The 18,221-nt window shown below is 54.1% G+C and overlaps 5 protein-coding genes across 5 annotated transcripts; all 5 read right to left on the reverse strand.

Moving 5' to 3' along the window:
* Nucleotides 1-2,098: 2,098 nt before the first annotated feature.
* JKF63_03999 (uncharacterized protein) lies at nt 2,099-3,397 on the reverse strand (the record flags this gene model as incomplete). The annotated part of the gene is made up of 1 exon (XM_067899995.1): nt 2,099-3,397. One exon carries the CDS (start codon nt 3,395-3,397, stop codon nt 2,099-2,101), a length of 1,299 nt encoding a protein of 432 aa, XP_067755201.1.
* Nucleotides 3,398-4,129: 732 nt separating this feature from the next.
* JKF63_04000 (uncharacterized protein) lies at nt 4,130-4,882 on the reverse strand (the record flags this gene model as incomplete). The annotated part of the gene is made up of 1 exon (XM_067899996.1): nt 4,130-4,882. One exon carries the CDS (start codon nt 4,880-4,882, stop codon nt 4,130-4,132), a length of 753 nt encoding a protein of 250 aa, XP_067755202.1.
* A 2,812-nt stretch (nt 4,883-7,694) lies between these two features.
* JKF63_04001 (uncharacterized protein) lies at nt 7,695-8,924 on the reverse strand (the record flags this gene model as incomplete). The annotated part of the gene is made up of 1 exon (XM_067899997.1): nt 7,695-8,924. One exon carries the CDS (start codon nt 8,922-8,924, stop codon nt 7,695-7,697), a length of 1,230 nt encoding a protein of 409 aa, XP_067755203.1.
* An 837-nt stretch (nt 8,925-9,761) lies between these two features.
* JKF63_04002 (uncharacterized protein) lies at nt 9,762-10,739 on the reverse strand (the record flags this gene model as incomplete). Its single annotated transcript, XM_067899998.1, has 1 exon — nt 9,762-10,739. One exon carries the CDS (start codon nt 10,737-10,739, stop codon nt 9,762-9,764), a length of 978 nt encoding a protein of 325 aa, XP_067755204.1.
* Nucleotides 10,740-14,230: 3,491 nt separating this feature from the next.
* Nucleotides 14,231-15,553, reverse strand: JKF63_04003 (uncharacterized protein; the record flags this gene model as incomplete). The annotated part of the gene is made up of 1 exon (XM_067899999.1): nt 14,231-15,553. One exon carries the CDS (start codon nt 15,551-15,553, stop codon nt 14,231-14,233), a length of 1,323 nt encoding a protein of 440 aa, XP_067755205.1.
* Nucleotides 15,554-18,221: the final 2,668 nt, after the last annotated feature.

Raw genomic sequence — 18,221 nt, forward strand, 5'->3', positions numbered from 1 at the left:
TTTGGGGGGGGAGGGAGGGGGATTCAAGGAACGATGAAGCAGGGTGCGCTTGGGAATGTGAAGGGTGGTAGTGCTGGGTTCAACTCCTATAATATGTCGTGTATATGTGTGTGTGTGTGTGCGGCCGTTCACGAATATGATGCCGTTCATGCACATAAACTAAACGGATGTGGATCAAGACGCAGCCCCGGATGGAAAAAGAGACAGTGAAATATGTATACACATGTATACATATGCGTGTGTGTGTTGTGAGAATAAGAAAGTGATCTCTGATCGTGTTGTTTCCCCTTGAGTACGCCATTATACCTCGAAGAGGTCCACGCATGCGTACGCACATGGTGACAGTTCGCCGAACCCGCTATTTACACGGCGGCTACACTTTGATAATTCAGGACGAGCCGTCCTGCCACCAAGCTTAAACGACGTGACAGACATTTTGTTTTCCTTTTCTCCTCCATTTCTGCGATACGCGCTGCGAGGCCCCCGCCCGATGGGGGCTTGATATGGGATAAATCCGTTGATGCAAAACGGCTGCCCTTGGGGGGGGGTAGTGTTCGAGGGTGGATGCCGAACAGACATGGAGAAGAGTCTGGCCAACCCCCGGGCCAGGGCTCTATTGGGTCTCTTAGTTTACTTGTGTCGCACGAAAGCCCTTCGCCCACTCATGTTACACCGAACTTGTGCAGTCCAAGAGATGGCGTAGCTCTGGTGTTCTCTTCGCGCATACAACATATTTGCCTCATGAGCCCACCCAGAAGGATGCACAAGAGGCCGCGTACCCAGCTGACATGTGCGCCTTGAGGCTTGAATGTGTGTGTGTGTGGGGGGGGGGGGGGGGTTCCTCACGCTTTCTTTGTCACTCAAGAGTACTCTCCTGAGCTATTGATGTTTTGTTTGGATGCAATACATCATGGCAGCAAGTGCGTACAGTGCCCGAATTTGCCCATCTTGGGTGGGGTTGCTTTGGGACGACTTCACTAATCTCGGGGAGGGGAAGAGGTGAGGAGGGGGCAGAGTACCAGAGACGCGTGCATTTTCTTTTCCAACTCGCCAACGATCAAGCAGTTGTCGGACTCCACAACCCGCAGAGAGAAGAGGAGGGGAAGTGCCCTAGGAAACGCGACAGGCTTGACAACGGTAGAGCATCGCCACATACCCCTGACATGCCATATTAGCCCTAGACTGACGACTCCTCACATGGGGACACGCACTGTATCCATTGGATAGCACACCGTACCACTCTCTGCGCCACCCCGATCACCGTTCTGTGCGTGTATGTGTGTGCCCCCCCCCCCCCAACACACACACATTCATCCGCTCAGGGTCACACAAGCAAACAGGGAGATTGCATATCGGATAGGCCAGTTGAGGTGTCGATGTGTGTCGTGGCGTCTTATACGCCACTCTCACGTTCGTCTGCACGCTGAGAGAGAGAGAAACAAAAAAAAAGATCAACGGCTCTATATATCAAAAAAGGAGACGTGGAGAGAAAAAAAGAAAATACAGAGTGAAGTAAGGGGTGACGGGAGGAGGGGGGGGGTGAAGGGAGGAGGATGCACACAAAGGCGACAACGATGAACGTCAATGTATGAAAATATCGGGGGGGGTGAAAAAAGGAAAAAAAAGGCGGCGGCCTACAGTCGAGTTCGAGGAGCGGAGAAGTGAGGTGTAATCGAGAAGGCGATGGCGGGATCCACCACCACGAGTACGTACACATTCGCGCGTGTGCGTTCAGGGGACCTCTTCTTCACTCTCTCCCTCTCGTTCTTTCGTTGTGGACCACGCCCGTCGTATAAAGGTGGTGCTGTCAATCATTTTGTTGTATGAGATGCAAACGCCCACAAAATTTGCGATACAGGGGCAGGGAAGGGGGAGAGGAAAAAAAAAACAAAGCAGCAGCAGTAACACTCGTACACACAACGCCAGTGCATTAGTGTTCACGAAAAGCACACGTGAAGCATTTGCTGTTCTATGCGTCGCAAAGCCGTCCATAGTAGAGGCTGTCCTGTCGAGAGGGAAAGGGGGGGGAGGAGGAGTTCGCTCAATCCCCCTCCTCCCCCCCCCTGCCCAGTGCCCGTCGGGTATGCGGTGGATGTTCCTATTCATCCACCCACCCCAGACGCCTGGCCACCTCCTGCCGAGCGTATGGAGTCACTGCAACGAGCCCCTTTGGCAATGCGGCAATCTCGAAGGAAGAGGCAGCCGAGGCGCCATCTGCGTCGACGAGTGGGTAGCGCAGCGGCGCACCGTCCTGGTTGAACACATCACCACCGAATGCATAGAGAAAAGCGTGCGGGGCACAGCAATCCCATTTCTTTATAGTCGACGGCGGGCTCACAAACACGTCAGCTGGAGTGATGATCTCGTGGGGCGCATGACGTCCCTTCAGCATCTTCCTGATTAGCTGATACTGCTTGTAGCCAGCACCGCGGAGACGCACCGAATTGCATGGATCCAGCTGTGTCATCAGACGCTGCAGAAACACCTCTTTCGTGGTGCTTGAGCAACACACGGCGAGCGCCGTATCGAAGGTGCACTGCGGCTGCATACCCGATGTCTCTGGCGACGGCATTAGCTCTCCATCAAACACGATGAAAGGCGACGCGAAGTCCGGCATGTTCAGCAGAACGGATAAGCCGGGCACACACGCCTTCTCCCGCGGCTGCGTTGTGGCTGCTCTGGTGGTGTTGGATGTTAACGGGTAGGAGAAGAAGCGGTTCATGATGCCAGCGATGGGGACCCCGTCTAGCGTGATGCTGACAAGCGTCATCGGTGCCTGCCAGAAGCCGCCCACAAAACAATTTGTGCCGTCAATGGGATCAATGAAGATGCCAAGGCGACGTCGCATTGTCGCTTCGGAGTCTGCGTGCAGGACGACCCCGGCGCTAGCGCTCGGATTGAAGTAGTTGCCCGCCTGCAGGTGTGCGTACAGCTCAGCCTCATATGGCATGGTTGTAATTGCCCTGTAATAACTTGTAATGCACGTCTCCGCCTCTTTCGCGACAGCGCTGCTTGGTTGATCTTCTTCCCCGATCACAGTGAAGGGAAGCGCAGGAAAAGACTCGCTCAGTGCACGTATCAGCACAGCCTGAACAAGGACATCTGCCGTCGTGACGAGATCCTCCGCTGCTTCGTCCTCCTTGTAGTCAAGGTGCGACTTGACATCGATCTTCACGGCTTGGTGCAGTGAGTCCATCAGTATCGCTTTCTCCACCGCCGAGAGGTCAAGGAGCGTGCGCGGATGCTTGGCAGACGTCTCCAGGGAGGCGTCATGAGCCTGAGCCAATTTTTCCTCCACGTCTGGCAACTTCACAATGTTCAGCATTACATAGTGCTGTGCCGCTAACGAGGCGCGGACGCACACGGCGAGAAGCTGCGCCACATTTATTGACGACATTGCCGTCTCACCGGATTCCTTTTTCTCCAACGTAACCCGCATGACCGAAGAGAGAGAGACCGACAGATATGCGCGTGCACACACACACACACACACACACACACGTGCGCGCACGCAATGCGTTAGGAGCGACAGGGAAGGGGTGAAGTGTGTGAGAGAAGGAAGGGGACGCATTGAAGTACGTGAGTACTGGTGCAGCTGCGCCGATGCACTTTAATACGGTCAGAGCGACGGGGCCAGAGAGCGTGCGACCGCAGGCGCAGGTTTGTCGCGAAGATGATCAAGTGCCGCTGGTGGCAGCGGTCCTTTGAAGTCGAAGGAGAGAACGCCAAGCGCAGAAAGGCAAGACGGGGGAGTAATACGGCAGTCATCCCCCACCCCCCCCAAAAAAAAAGGCCTCCACCATTTTAGAAGAGGCCCCGTGAGAGCACCGTGACGACCATCAAGCATGCATGTGAGTTTTTTTAGGAGGATGAGGGAGGGGGCGAGCCACAGTGTTCTCCGCTACGCGGACTTTCCCCCGCCCCATACAATCTGTAATGATGGCACTCAGCCGCCCACGTGACCAGTACGAGGGAGTAAGATAGGTTACCAACTGTTCGTCAACGGACTGTCTTAGGGGATGTCGCGCGTACATGGATAGCGCGTAACACAATCGCTGAACCAATGGCGGGCGAGGCCACCACAAAAAAAAGGGGGTCGTCACTGGCGCGCACGTGTGTGAACGCACACTTAGGCGCCGTACTTGGCTAGCTGCCCCGCCTTGAAAGCCAACTCTCGAAGCAACGCATCTATAGTGGCCTTGTTGGCCCACTCAGCTAGCGGCACGGGTGCTGCCGTACCCTTCTCAGCGCGCTTTTCTTGCAGACCACGGTCGCGCAACACAGGGTAGCGGGAGTACATCTGCACCGGGTACACCACATAGCGGTGCGTTGAAGAGCCGGTGGTCTCCATCAACTCCGAGTAGTAGCTCGGCGTCGGACGCAGCCAAGCAAGGGTATCACTGCTCAGGGAGGTGCTCGCAATCATAGGCGGCGAGCACAGTGTCTCACGCCCTACGTCCAGAACAGCAACTAGTGTGTATGGCACCTCTGTCCTGTTGCCCTCTCTGGATAACGCAGGCGGAGAATCCCCATACAACCACGTCAGCAGGGAGCCAACGCGTGACTCCCCCTCCACGACTCGAGTACAGTCGATGAGTGTGAGCGGGGAAGTGAGCCACTCTTCCGCGGTGGCGGTGGTGTTCAGCATGTCGCCAATCTCTGTCGCCGTTTCCGACACCGTTACGATTTGGTGGCGAATCGTATTCTTTTTGCAGAAGATATCCACACAATCTACAATCCCATTATCCGATCCCCCAAAGTCGGCGGAGACGACCACGCAGCCGACATGATGTCCACATCTCTCGTGCAGAAGTGGGCTCGTGTAGAGAGACTTGTTCACGAGCACAAGCACGGAGCGGCAGCGGTCACCCAATGCGTTCATTCCGTGGTGTACATGCGGCGATTATGGTCAGCGTGCTCAATCCACACTAAGATTCGAGGGAGTCGCATGAGTGAGTTTGTTTGCGCGAGAAAAAGGCTCTGAGAAGATGTGGCAGGGATGCAGAGTAGTACACAGAACAGCGTGAGGGAAGTAGCGAAAAAAAGAAAGAGTGCGCAGCCTCTGGCCGTGTGAAGAGGTACACACGGAGAAGCGCATATACATCTACGATCAGTTGAAAGGTAGGGATGGGGAGGAACGGCCCATACTACAGCGGGCGGGTCTCCTCTGCATAACATCAACACGCTTGTGGGGGAGACCCCCTCCCCCAAATAATAATTTTAAAAAACTAGTCACTGGGCCCAGAGCTGGCCACCTGCAAGCCCAATTCCCCAACACTTGCAGCCACATTTGTCATGTTCAACTAGTCAAGAGAAGTTTTTGCGGTTTTATTTATCGAAAAAAAAAACGATTGAACATCCACGGCCAACACACACACACACACACACACCTACAAAAATCTCTCATCACGAAAAATACAGAGGCCATTCCTTTTCTCCCCTTCGAGGAAGCGATACTCCATTTGTTTCCTCCAACGGAGTTCGACACGGCGATACAACAACATTCGATAAGCCGGCCTTGACACCTCCATTCCACAGACCGACGCACGCGTGGTGAGAGACGCAGCAGGCAGGCATGCGATAAACCAGTGCGGGCGACATTCGTCTGGGCAAGACACCCCTCCCCCCACCACACACATCCCTCCGCCGTCAAGCACCACGTACACACTCCCGCTTCATAGGTTGTCCTCTCCGCAGCTCCCAGCATGCCAGTCGCCGGGCAGCGGCCTCCCTTGGGGAGAGGGGAGGGGTCTTCAGACTGCCACACACCAGCAGGCACTAAGAGCCAGGCACGATAACCTCGAGTCACGCTGAGACTTTTCCTGTCGCATGGATGGCGCACTGACGACGTCTTCACTGTTACAGGTCGATTCGACGCCACGCCATCGAGGCCGTGACAGTGAGCAAACTGAGCGATTCGCCCGTCCGACTCACCGACGCCGTAGTGACTCGACGCTCTCCCTGCCAGAAGCGGGTCGGCATTGGCAGCAGAATGGGAGAGCTGGAGGAGTGGGGGAGGCGGTGGTGCTGCTGGCGGTGGGTGAGTGGGGGCGGAGCTGTTTGGCTTTTCCCACAGAATGTGCACCAGCTCCCCTGATAAACCAACCTGAGATGACTCCCCCCTCCCCTTCCGTCATCAGAGAAGCAGCGCAGTAGCGGAAGACAACAGAAGAAAAAGGAAAGAAAAAGGCAAAGTGAGATCAAAACAGAAAAGGAAACAGCTGATTTGAGCACACTGCGAGCGGGCAGGGGCAGGGACAGATGAGCACCTAAGCGAGGGTGCAGCATTTGTGCTCGTTTATGTTTTTTTTTCTTTTGTTTTCTTCACTTCGAGTCTCTCTACCTTAGTGGTCGAAGCTCATACACAAAACAAAGTACATGGAAGGGGGCCGGGATAGGTGTGCAGCACACCCCATGATGCCAACACCGACACTTTTTTTTGCTGACACAGGCGCTCATATATGGAAGCATGCCTGCCTCACGCGACGAAGCTGTTGGGAGTTTGTGTGCACTTGTCCAAACACCCTCTCCTATGCGATCGACACTGATCTCTCTCCATCGCTCCATGTCCGAGGTTATCCCCCCCCCCCACCCCAAAAAAGACACACACAACAAAAGAAAGAGGGAGGCCAAAAGAAACAGCATATCCACCCTCTCCCCGCCAGAGACGATAGCCATGACAGAGAGCAAACTTGTCGACTACCCGCACCACTCCGGCTGAAAAACGACAGGACTCAACAGAAGAGGGAGCGGAGGAGAGGAGGAGGGCGGGAGGGGGGGAAGGGGGGAAGGGGAGGGAGGGGGAGAGCGGGGCATTCGGCCCCCCCCCTCCCCCTTCACACCTTCGATAAGAGGCGCCGGTGGTCTACCACCGGATGTGCACCACCAACACGAGGCACCAAGAGATTTGCATCTCCCACCTCCTTCCCCCACAAACAGCAGAAAAAAAGTACAAAAACAGCGCAAAAACAAAGAGACACACACATACACATGGGGGGGGGTGCACATCCCATCGAAGTGTATCCTAATGCACTCCCCAACCCCCACACTACACCCGCACATGCGTTGGTGGTGCGGTGTGGGTGGGGTGGGGGAGGGGGGGGAGTAAGGGGGTGGGGGGCACATCGTCAGTAAAGGAGCAAAACAGTACAAAAAGGCAGAAAAGAAAAAAAAAGCGAGGAAGAAAAACGTGGCAGGGGTACACGGAAGAATCTCCAGTAGAGCTCCCGCTACACTCCAATGCACGTTCTGGTCACCCGGGGACCGCCGAGCGACACAAACACACAGAGAGACAGGTTGGCGGATACTGACAAAGAGAGATGCTGACGGAGAAAAAAAAAAGGAGGGAAGAAAACGGAGCAATGTAAGACGAGGACTACTTTTCTATAAAATGACTGCAGGGTGTACGGGGGAAGGGGGGGAGGGGCTGGCAGCCACACAGAAAGGGAAACATGGGCGCGCACATACACCGATTCCCATTCACGGAGTTCACGTTATCGAGTGATGTTTCGATGCGCCAATTACAGTAGGCTAAAAAAAAAAAAATGAAGAGAAATTTGCCCGTGCACAGCGCGTAATGGACAAGAGATTCAGGGATGCGCAAAATCCGCCGACACTCTTTGTGTGCACTCTCCCCAGCCTCACACCTTCATTCACTTGCTCCTCCGTATCGATCGTAGCCGTCTCCTTCACCCTCAAGCCTGGAGGGCGTTTTCCCTGCGGCCACCAAAAAAGTCCGCGATGGTGAGCATGAGTCTACCGCCCAGGCCCGGGTACCGGCTGAGGAGGCGGCGAGTGTAGGAAACTTCTTGGCACTTCTTCAGGTGCATGTTGATGCGGTCAATCGCCGCCGCAAGAGATTTGGCGATCGCTGTGGAGCTGGCGTCTTGCATGTCGAGCTTCCCCTGAAGTTGCACACAGTAGTGGGAGAGCATATTGAGTGCGCTGTAGAGGGTCGTGGCATTGAGCATAATGCGGCAGGAGTCCGGCCGCGACACCTTCACTTTGACTTGGAATGTATCAGGGTTATTGTACACCTCATTCAGTGTGGCTATCGCCATTACTTGAGGGATGGCACAGAAGCGAAACACGGACGGCTCGTGGAGAGCAGAGAGATAGTCTACAACATATGGAATGTGGACAAGAACGTCCGCCACCATCGCGTTTAGGCACTGTAGCGCAGCCGCGGTGTTCGACTCTTCCTTCAGCTCGTGCAGCTCCGTCGCATACATGCCCCAGATCTCCTTTGGCCAAAACATGCGCGGCGGCTCCTCACGAATGTCCTCGTAATAGTCGCGAATGATGTTCGTCTTCTGCAGAAAAAGCCCCATGTGATTGGCGTTCGTCAAATCGACATCGAGGCTCGAATCCTCAAAGCCGCAGCGGGCAAAGAGAGTAGTGAGACCGTGGCCGACAAGGCCGGCGACGTAGTGGCAGTAGAGGTCATAGTCCTTCTTTGTCACGACTGGGCGCTTCAGGAACTCACACATGCCGTTTGCCATGCGCTCGCAGATGTCCGCAATGACAGCCTGATACTCCTTCTTCAGTTGGTTAAATGACCGCGAGACGCAGTGAAATTTTTCCAGTAGCTCGCGCTCACGGCCCTCACCGGGGCCACTCATGCACCACGTCGTGTCGCTCAGGTGCGTATGAAATTTGGGCATCTCCTTCAGCTTCATCTCTAGCGGAACGCTCATGTCGTCTTCCAAGGTGTCAAGCGCGCGCAAGACAAGATAAAAAATGCAGATGGCATCACGGAGCTGCGAGTCTGCCACGCCCGACACAACGACCGCGAAGGAGCGGGATACATCGTCCATGACCTCGTAGCAGAAACGGAGGTCCGTCTCCTCCGGCATCTGCATCTTCACAGATCGCATCTGCCACTTCACACGCATCATCACCACCGCATCGGACAGGAACCCCATCGCTACTCGCTGGCGTGTGTGTCTTTTCTGGCTCTGATATGGCGTGAGGGAAGGGGAATCGCGAATAACAAAGAAGCACACAAGGGACGGGGAGAGGAGGACTGATGATGGAAAGAGAGAGAGCGAGGGAGGTGTGCTGTGACTTGTTGCTGTATGTGTGATACGCTGTAATCACCTTCGAATGGAGCTGGATTTTGTATATCAAGTTGGGGTGGGATAGGACAACCTAATGAAGCACACGTTTCTCTTCACATGGAAGTGTGTTTTGGTGGTGGTAGCGTGTGTGTGAGCGCAGAGTTAGCGGAGGAGGGGAGGGGGACGTGCACAGGAGGCGAGGGCGCAAAGAAGAGGTATAACGCGAGCTAGCAGCAGAGAGAGAGAGAGAGAGAGTGAGTCGAATGTGCTTGTGTCGAGGAAAATGCGCAGGGAGAGGGACTGCTACCGTGCGCTATGGGGCGTCGTTGGAAGAAGTCATCCCAGCCGTCACGGAGACGCCAAGCCCAGCCACCACATGTATGCCCTTACGTAAGTGAAGGCGTTCCTACTCGCCGCCGCGGGTGTGTTGTTGATCAACAACGGTGTGTGGATGTGCACCTCGAACCACGTCCTCTCATTTTTCCATTCGTTGCAGGGGATGCAAATTACACTTGAGAGAAGGGTGGAGCCCGTCAGTCGGTTGTACGCACAGCGGGCAACGTCGTTCTTTTTCGTGACGTCGTATATCAGAAATCAAGGAAGGTCTGAGCAAAAGGCACACACACACACACACACACAGATGTATATGTGTGAGAACTGCCTCGCGCCCGGCCAAGGTGGAATACGCGAGACCAGACGATATCAGAGTTTGTTCTGCGGCTTCGTGGGTCGCCCGTGGTCATCGACCTCCCCGTCGACCCACGGTTTCAGCATCGCATACGGCGCGCTGCCAGGGCCTTGTAACTCGAAGTCAGAGTGCTTCCCCTCCAGCGCACGCTGGACGTGCTGCTTGCTCACCCACATCACTTTTTCTAGCTCGGATGCCTCCACAACAAGATTTGGTGACGCGTCGGCAACCGCGTAGTAGCACAACATGATCAGGTACGGGTACGGCCACGGCAAAGAGCCAATGTAGCGTAGCTCGCTCACCTTGGCGCCGGTCTCTTCTTCAACCTCACGCCGAACCGTTTCTTCGATAGACTCCCCATGCATAACAAATCCGGATAGCAACGTCAGGAGCTTCGTGTTCTTGCGCCGCTGCGACAAGATGACGTTGCCCTTCCCGTCCATCACCGCCACAAGCATCGCGGGCACAAGCTGTGGAAAGTGCTGCTTCTTGCACTTGGGGCACAGCCGGCTAAAGCCCGCGTCGTGCGTCGCATGCGCTGCGGTGCCGCAGTTCGCGCAGAAGCGGCTGGAGGCGTGCCAGCGGAGAAGCGACAGGGCGAGGCCGAAAGCAGCCTGGTCCGTGCGCGACATATCGGCCACGCAACCGTCTTTGGACGGCGCCCAGACCAACTGCGACAGTCGAGGTCCAGTGAGATTTTCTGCCATGGAGGCAAATATATTCTCGCCGGTCCTCGGATCCTCACCAACGTATATGAGCTCCTCGAGGTCTTTTACTTTGAGGTATCCATCCGAAAGAGAGTGGTGCCACCACGCCGCATTCGGCTGACGCTGTGTGTGTGGCAAAATGCCTACATTCGCCCTCTTGATAACAACCACGCGCGGCTTGTGCTGGGGCTGCAGGCGCTGAGCCTGGAAGCCCGGAACCGTGCGCTCCTGCTCCAGGCGTCGCAGCTGACCACCGGAGAAAGTGAAATCAAGGAGCCAGCTCATGTGAGCGCTGAGCTCCATTAAGAATAGCGGGTGAACACCAACAACAACAAAGGGCAATGGCAAAGTAAAAAGCTGAGGCCGGCGTTCGGCGACCTCCGAAACAACCAAAAAAAAAAAGAGAATTTATATAATGTTCAATAGCGCCACACACACACGCGCAGAGAGACAGACAGATGTCTAGGCGAAGAAACTGCGCATCAGGTGAAAGTCGTGCTCCTGCTGTGCTACTACTACTATTATTAGCGGCTAATGAGCAATCCTTCTTTGATCACAAGTATATAGTTGAACTTGTGTGTGTGTGTGTGTGTGTGTCCTTCAGCGATTATTCCGGAGAGCCTAGTTTGATCGAGTTATTGACATTCTGAGAAGTGGGTGAGAGGCGCACTCGTGGAACGCATACAGACGTGTGGAAGACGGAGGATAAAGAAAGAGGAGAGCATAGAAGAGGAGGAGGAGGAGAGGGACACGAGTCGGCGGTATGGTCACAAGAGAGTTGGGCTCGCGAGTGCGTGTGCGCAGGCACCCCAAGTGAAGGTAGAGAGGGTAGAAAGAAGAGGGGAAGCAGAACGGGAGTAGAGTGAAGTGTAGACCTGGGCACTATCACGCACTGAGGCCCAAGGTGACGTGGTTGACACGTGAAAGAGAGCCGGCAAAATGGGATGCACCGCAGAAGAGGGCGGCGTCACTACAGGGCCGCAGACAGCAAGTCTTCCTCCCTCGAGTAAATGAGACCCACCAAAAATCCAGGACTCGCCATCCTCGAACCCACCGCCACAAAAACACCTTCGGGGACAGCAAGGGGACTCGGGCTGAGAGCGTCACTCGGACAGGCTGGGCGCGAACCCATCCATGTGCACCCGGCTCACACAGCGAGTCTTCGTGGCAACTCGAACACCATCATTGTCGCCATCGTCGCTCTCCCAAAACCGAAATTGACAGCTTGTCGGCTCTGTTTTTTTTTCTTTTGCGTACCGCTTGTCGTTTCACTTCACGACGCTTCATCTGAAGATGTTCAAATTACATACGGAGGCGCAGAGACTCCCCAAACGCCAACGCGCGCACGCACACGAGTGGGTGGCGAAAGGCGGGACGGGAATGCAGCGAAAGACTACTGTGCATCACTGGGAGGAGGGGGGGAGAACAAAGCGCATCCACCCGCAGACCGCCCTAAGAGAGTGTAAGAAGGAAAACAGACAGACAGATGGTCATACACACACGCACACACACACACGCACACACATACACCGCCAATAAGAAACCCCAGCAACTGATGTGCAGCCGCGACGTTCAGGTGCACGCAAATACACCCAGAGGTGAAAAAAAAGAGGAAACTTTTGTTCGAATGAGGGCCCGACACCCATCGCAAACAGTACAGAAACCCCCAAAAAACAAAAGAGGGGAAAGAACCAGGAAATCGATCACGGTGCACGTGAGTGGAGAGAAAACAAACACCGGCAGGGGGGGGGAAGGTACACACACACACAAACACGCGCGCAAACAGCAGACCAAGGGAGAAAGAGAAAAACGGCAACAAGCAAGGCAAGCACGAAGAGGAAACGAATATAAAACAATAAAAAGCCACGAAAGAAAGTCCGGCATATCATAGCAAGTCGAAGACGGGGGAACACGCGTAGAGGAGGGGGAGAGAGAGACGCGGTCACGGAAAAATATGAGAAACTGAGATGATAAAGCAAGAAAAAGATGATGAAGTCCAAACAGAATCGCACTAAAAAGGGAGTGCAAGAGCTGCTATGAGGTGAGAGACGGGCAACTGTGAAGCGAAAACGAGACGATAATCGCAAAAAAAAGAAGCAGCGTCGACCTTTTGATGCGGTTGTTCCGTGCAAGTCTGTGAGGTGAATACGTGTTTCTCCTCTCCTTCTCTCTACGTGCGGGCGAGAAGAGACACTGCGCGCTTTAAGGGATAAGGGGGAGGGGCTTGGAGTTGTGCCGTGTATATAGACTAGGTGACGCAACGCACGGTGGGACTCCGCGGTTGGGGCGAAAAAAGGAATAAAAGAAACGGGCAGCGACGTGAGCGAAACATGAGCACATCGAAGTATTCGCGCGCAAAGGGAATGAGGGGGGGGGATAGAAAAACAAAAGAAAACGCACACGCAGACACAGACACAGACACAGGAACATCCCGCCATTGTGCCTTGTGCTACGTGACAGTACATCGCGCACTCACCTTCGTGGTGGTTTGCTTCTTGACACGCACACCCTCGTGTATGACACCCACAGTGCACTTTTTAGTTTTTCCACCACAGACACGTTTTTTGTAGAGCATCACCCCTGGTGACTTTTCGTTTTCGGGGGGGGGGGTAAGAGGAGGAGGAGGAGGAGGAGACGACGACCTCGTACTCGTTGTGCATGTCCTTTTTGTCCTGCCCCGTGTTGCACCTCTCCCCCTCTGCCTCTCCCCCTTACGTATCGCTCGTGAAGTAAACGGAGGGGGAGAAGAGGCAAAAAAAAAACAACATAACAGAGAAGGAGTGGAGGATGGAGAAGAGAAACGAGGAGGGGAGGGGGCGAAGTAAGGTGGACCACACATGCTCGCTCAGCCATGGAGAACGTGAGTGGATCAAAGGGGGGGGGGTGTAGAAACGAGTCAGTAGGGTGCGGGCGAGGAAGAAATAGGCGCAAAGCAAGGACAGGTCCGCACAGATACAGAGACGGAGACGGAGGGGAGAGAGAGAGAGAAAAAAAAAAGATAAAGGTACATATATGTGTGCGCGTTTGTGTGTCTATATACTCTTCCCCTGCCAGAGAACTTGCAATTGGCGAGCGCAGCGGAGGGGTACGAAGAAGAGATGAGGTGAGCTGGAACCACGAGAAACGCGAAGAGAGTGAGGCAAAGAGACACAGGCATACATAAAAACTAGAAAAGGTGAAAAAAAAAGAAATGAGAAAGGAAGGGGAACGTACGCCATTTCGAAACACCACACACACACACACACACACACACACACACACACACACACACGGACACAAACGAAAGCAAAACAAAAAGGCAACAACGAAATGAAAATTGAAAAAAAAAGGGGGGGAGCTGACACAGGTGAGAGATGCGAGAGAGAGAGAGAGAGGTGTGCGAATTTCAAACGAAAAATAAAGACACAATCATTTGAGAGCACCAACCGCGTAGTGAGGAAGGCCAAAGTGGTTCCAGTAGACGCACACATTCTACACATGAAGCGCACATTCTACAATGAAAATGAAAAGACTAAAGTCGCCTCACCACCACCAGCAGCAGTGATCAAGAGGAATGTGAAACGGAAAGGGAGAGGGAAAGGGAGGGGGGGGTGATGGCGTTCAGAGCAAGTGTAAGGTGCGTGTGTGCATGTGTGTGTGCCCAACTCTCTACGCAGCAGCCATCAATTGAAATTCGTCATTACAAAGTCGCCAATGACGAACCCTCACACACACACACACACAAAAAGAAAGTCCGACACGATCAGGGGTGTGCAGTCCATCAATGTCAACAGTCTTTACGGGGCGGCCTCCTGTAATGTACTGAGCCACTCCAGGTAAGCCTTCTGGTCTGGGGCCATGAACCAAAAAGCCTTGCCTGCCTGGTTCTTCATGGCGAAGACAAACTCCTCACCCGCCATCATAATATCAACAGGGCAGACGGAGGTGAGTGTTCCCACCGGCACTACCTCATCTGGATCCTCTCCGCTGGGGTCACGGATTGTGATCTCCCTCTTGTCGATGCTCAAGAGGCACTTTTGCCAGCCGCGCAGTGCAGTATGGCGCTTTACCACGCCTGTCAGCGGGGCCGGCTCTTCCGACTGCGCGGGCAACTCCGTGGTCAACGCCTGCGTAATGCAGCGCTCAATAAGCTCTCGCACGTCGGCAGGGATGCGGTGGTGTTTCTCCACGCTGCGCTTGAGCGTCTCGAGGTTAGAGCGAATGAAGGGCTCGTGAAACAACACTTGAATAGTTGGGCGCTTGTTGGGGTCCACGCTGAGAAGTCGGTCGCAGACATCACGCAGACTCGCTGAGTACGATGATGACAGTTCATCTCGCCGACCACAACAAATGTTCGTGATGAGCTCATCCATATTTTTACCTACGAAGGGGCGTCGAAGCGCCATGACTTCGTAGAGAACGACACCGAGAGCCCACATCTCACTTTTTTTGCTGTACGGCTGGCGATGCCACAACTCTGGACTTAGGTAGTACGGCGTACCACAGAAAGTTGATCCGACGGCGTTGGAGAGGGAGTCCTCGTACTGGCGCGAGAACCCAAAATCGCCCAGCTTGACGAGACCAGTGGTAGTGAGGAGAATATTTGCGGTCTTTAGATCTCGGTGCATCATTTTGTTGGAGTGGATGTGGTCCAGGGCGAGGCAAAGTTGTAGGAAGATGAAGATCACCTCGTGCTCGCGAAAGAACTTCATCTCACGCACGCGGGCTTTGATCTGCTTGTACAGATCGCCCCCGTCGGCGTACTCCATCACAATCAGCAGTTGCCCCTCTCGCTCGATCGCGTTCTCGCAGCACACAATGTGCGGGTTTTTGCAGCGCGAAAGGCACTTCACCTCGTTTGTCACAAAACCACGATCCTTCTCACTCATGCTGTTCAGGTCCATCACCTTAGCAGCGAAGACTTTCCCAGTCGCGCTCTCCTCCACGCGCCACGCGCTACCGAAGCTCCCTTGACCCAGCAGTCGCTTCTTTATATACTGACAGTCCGGCGTCCGGCCAAGGATGCCCTGGAGAGGTCCTTGGGCAGTCTCCGTCGTGCTTGGTGGCACTGGCAGGCCGTTGTTGCCGCCGTTCGGTTTTCGCTGATCCTGGTCCTCCATTGCGATGTGTAGGAGCGTCACACGAGACTCAGCCGGACAGAATGGCGTAACGAAGAGGGAAAAGAGAGTTGAGCAACAGGGGAGAGTGTGAAAAAAGGGGGGCCTTCTTTGAACGCACGCAAGGCGCGCACACGCAAGCACAGCGACGATCAAAAAAAAAACAACACAACACAGGACGATATCAGCGAGCGTGGAGCTCTCACGACGAGAGCATGCACACGGTGAAGACGTGGGTCTCGAGCAGGAGGAAAATGAAAAGTGTGGAAGACGCGAATGCGCATACGATAAATACAGAAAAGTCAGGGAGCGTACGGACGGACGGACGGACGGAGGGACGGACGGAGGGGGGGGGAGGGGGTCACGTGGTCTGGATGAGGACTAGAGACAAATGAACGTCGTAAGGGACGACGCGGGAGAGGAAAAAGGAGGAAAGAGGGTGGTCGACAGAGAGAATCAAAATACAGGAAACCAAGACGGCCGAGCGAAAACAGGAGCCCAGAACGTGGGTGGAGCGACAGCGCGACGAGCAAAAAATATATATATATTCTTGAAGGAAAATACGAAAAGAAGTGAAACAGAATAAAGGAAGCGAACTGATCCACACGGTCTCTTCAGAGATGTAATACGCAAAGGGGGGGGGCTATGTATAGAAGCGTAGGCGTGTGATACTGTGTAGCTGTAGGAATATTGGGAGTTCACCGTGACTGGCGCGCAGGTGCTCGAGGGCCGCGGTGGTGTGCTCTTGTAGGATCACCGGCGCCTGTGACGACGGGGAGGGGGGAGCTATGCAGGTGACACTACGGGGCGGGAAACAAAAAAAAAATCAAAAAGTGGAGAAAGAGCGAAAAGGGGAGGGGTACGAGTAGTGGTTATTTTGTGACGATCGCAATGAAAACAACGGCAAAAGCACCGGACCTCAGACGTGGGTAGAAATAGACGGCGCGTGCCGTGACGGTGGATATTCTTCGCCTCCCCCCTCCTCTCTCCTCTCCTCCTCCTCCCCTCCCCCCTTCGTTTCGCTCTCTCCCCTTCTGTTTCGTGTAGAGTACACCAAAACACGTGTAAAAAGTTACCCGTCAAAGTGACCCAAACGTACACTGAAGTGCCAACAAGAAGAATACCGTACCACACACACACACACACACTTGTGTGGGAAGGAGGTGGGAGGGAGGTGGTGGTGGTGGTGGTAGGGGGGATGTGTCCGAGCGGACGGAGTGAGAAAGAAGGCGGCAGGTGTCCAGGAAGAGGGAAATACAAATCAGCACCTTTATAACATACACACAGGGGCTTTGGCCCACGTGTGTGTGTGTGTGTGTGTGTGGAGGGTGGGGGGGAGAGAACCGGGAGTGTGCAAGATGATGATGCTCTAAATGTGACAGAGTTTTGTGCCCAAAGGTGGCGGGAAGTAGCGGTTGCGGCAAAAATCAGACAAGAAACAAAAAAAAGACACAGGGAGTGAGAACTGATGTGCTGTAAGGCGGCTGGATGTGTAAACGAGGGGGCCTCTCTCTCTAAGGGAAGCAGGGATGAGAGCGTGGCAAAAAGGGGGGATGTGGCTGATGTCTGCAGTGCTGTGTAAGTGTTCTCTCTCTCACGCAGGTGGATGCACTGGGGAGGGGGGAGCACGGAAAAAAGACGGTGGAAACACAGGCACAAAACAACAACAGACACAACGTGCTGGACCTCGTCGGAGGTTTCTGTCAGTGCAGGGAGCAGCGTGGCGATGTAGGTGTTTGTGTAACAGAGAGAGGAAAGAGAATAGAGAGAGACATGTAAGGAAAAGAGAGTGAAGACAAAGAACACCAAGGCCAGCCCATCTGTGTCACGTGTGCGCACACACTACGCAGGCCCACATGATATCATCAATCGTTCTCCGTGTTAGCCGATCCGAGCACCCTTCAAACAGCCCACGTGCGATGACCAGGGGGGGTCTCTTGTTTTCTCCTGGTGTATTACCATTTAAAAGAAGAAGCCGTGACCGGCGACTCCCTCATGTTTTCCTCCCTCCATGTGTGTGTGTGTGTGTGTGTGTAAGTGGCTGTGAGCCTCAGGTGTAGATCAGCTTCTTCACACCAATTGAACCTAGGATCCCCCTCCCTTCCTTTCCGCCCGAGCTCCAAAATAACAACATTAGAGAAGACTACAGGTGACGAGCAGCGCAACTGTGCAACGTGCGCAAGTTCGTGCCGGCACCCAGTACTGGTGCAAGTAAAAAAAAAAAAAACAGGTCCATATAGAGAAAAGCGAAATAGAGGGAGGGGGCAGGGCAGGTGCATCCGTGCCGTCGTACAGCATCCCTATAAAACCAAATGAACGCATAAGAGTGACCACATCACGACGCGCGGTGTCCTCCAGGCAGACCATATACATATATACATATATATATACATATATGGTTCAAAAATGCACACAAAGCAAAAATTCAGAGAGGTGGGGAAGGGGAAGGGGGGGAGGAAGGAGACGGGGATTAAGGGGGGGGGGCTACAGCACACACACACACACACAGAGAGAGACGAAACAATTAAAAGAAAAACGAATAGAAATGAAAGGCGGGGAACGAACGCACCACCACACCTCACACAAACAGAGACAGAGAGTGGGTCCAGAACGATAACAGGAGAGAGGAGCGAGTGAAACAAAAGGGGGGCTGGAAGCCACAGGGACTGAG

Source organism: Porcisia hertigi, chromosome 31 (assembly GCF_017918235.1).
Source record: "Porcisia hertigi strain C119 chromosome 31, whole genome shotgun sequence".
NCBI classification, from domain to species: Eukaryota; Euglenozoa; class Kinetoplastea; order Trypanosomatida; family Trypanosomatidae; genus Porcisia; species Porcisia hertigi.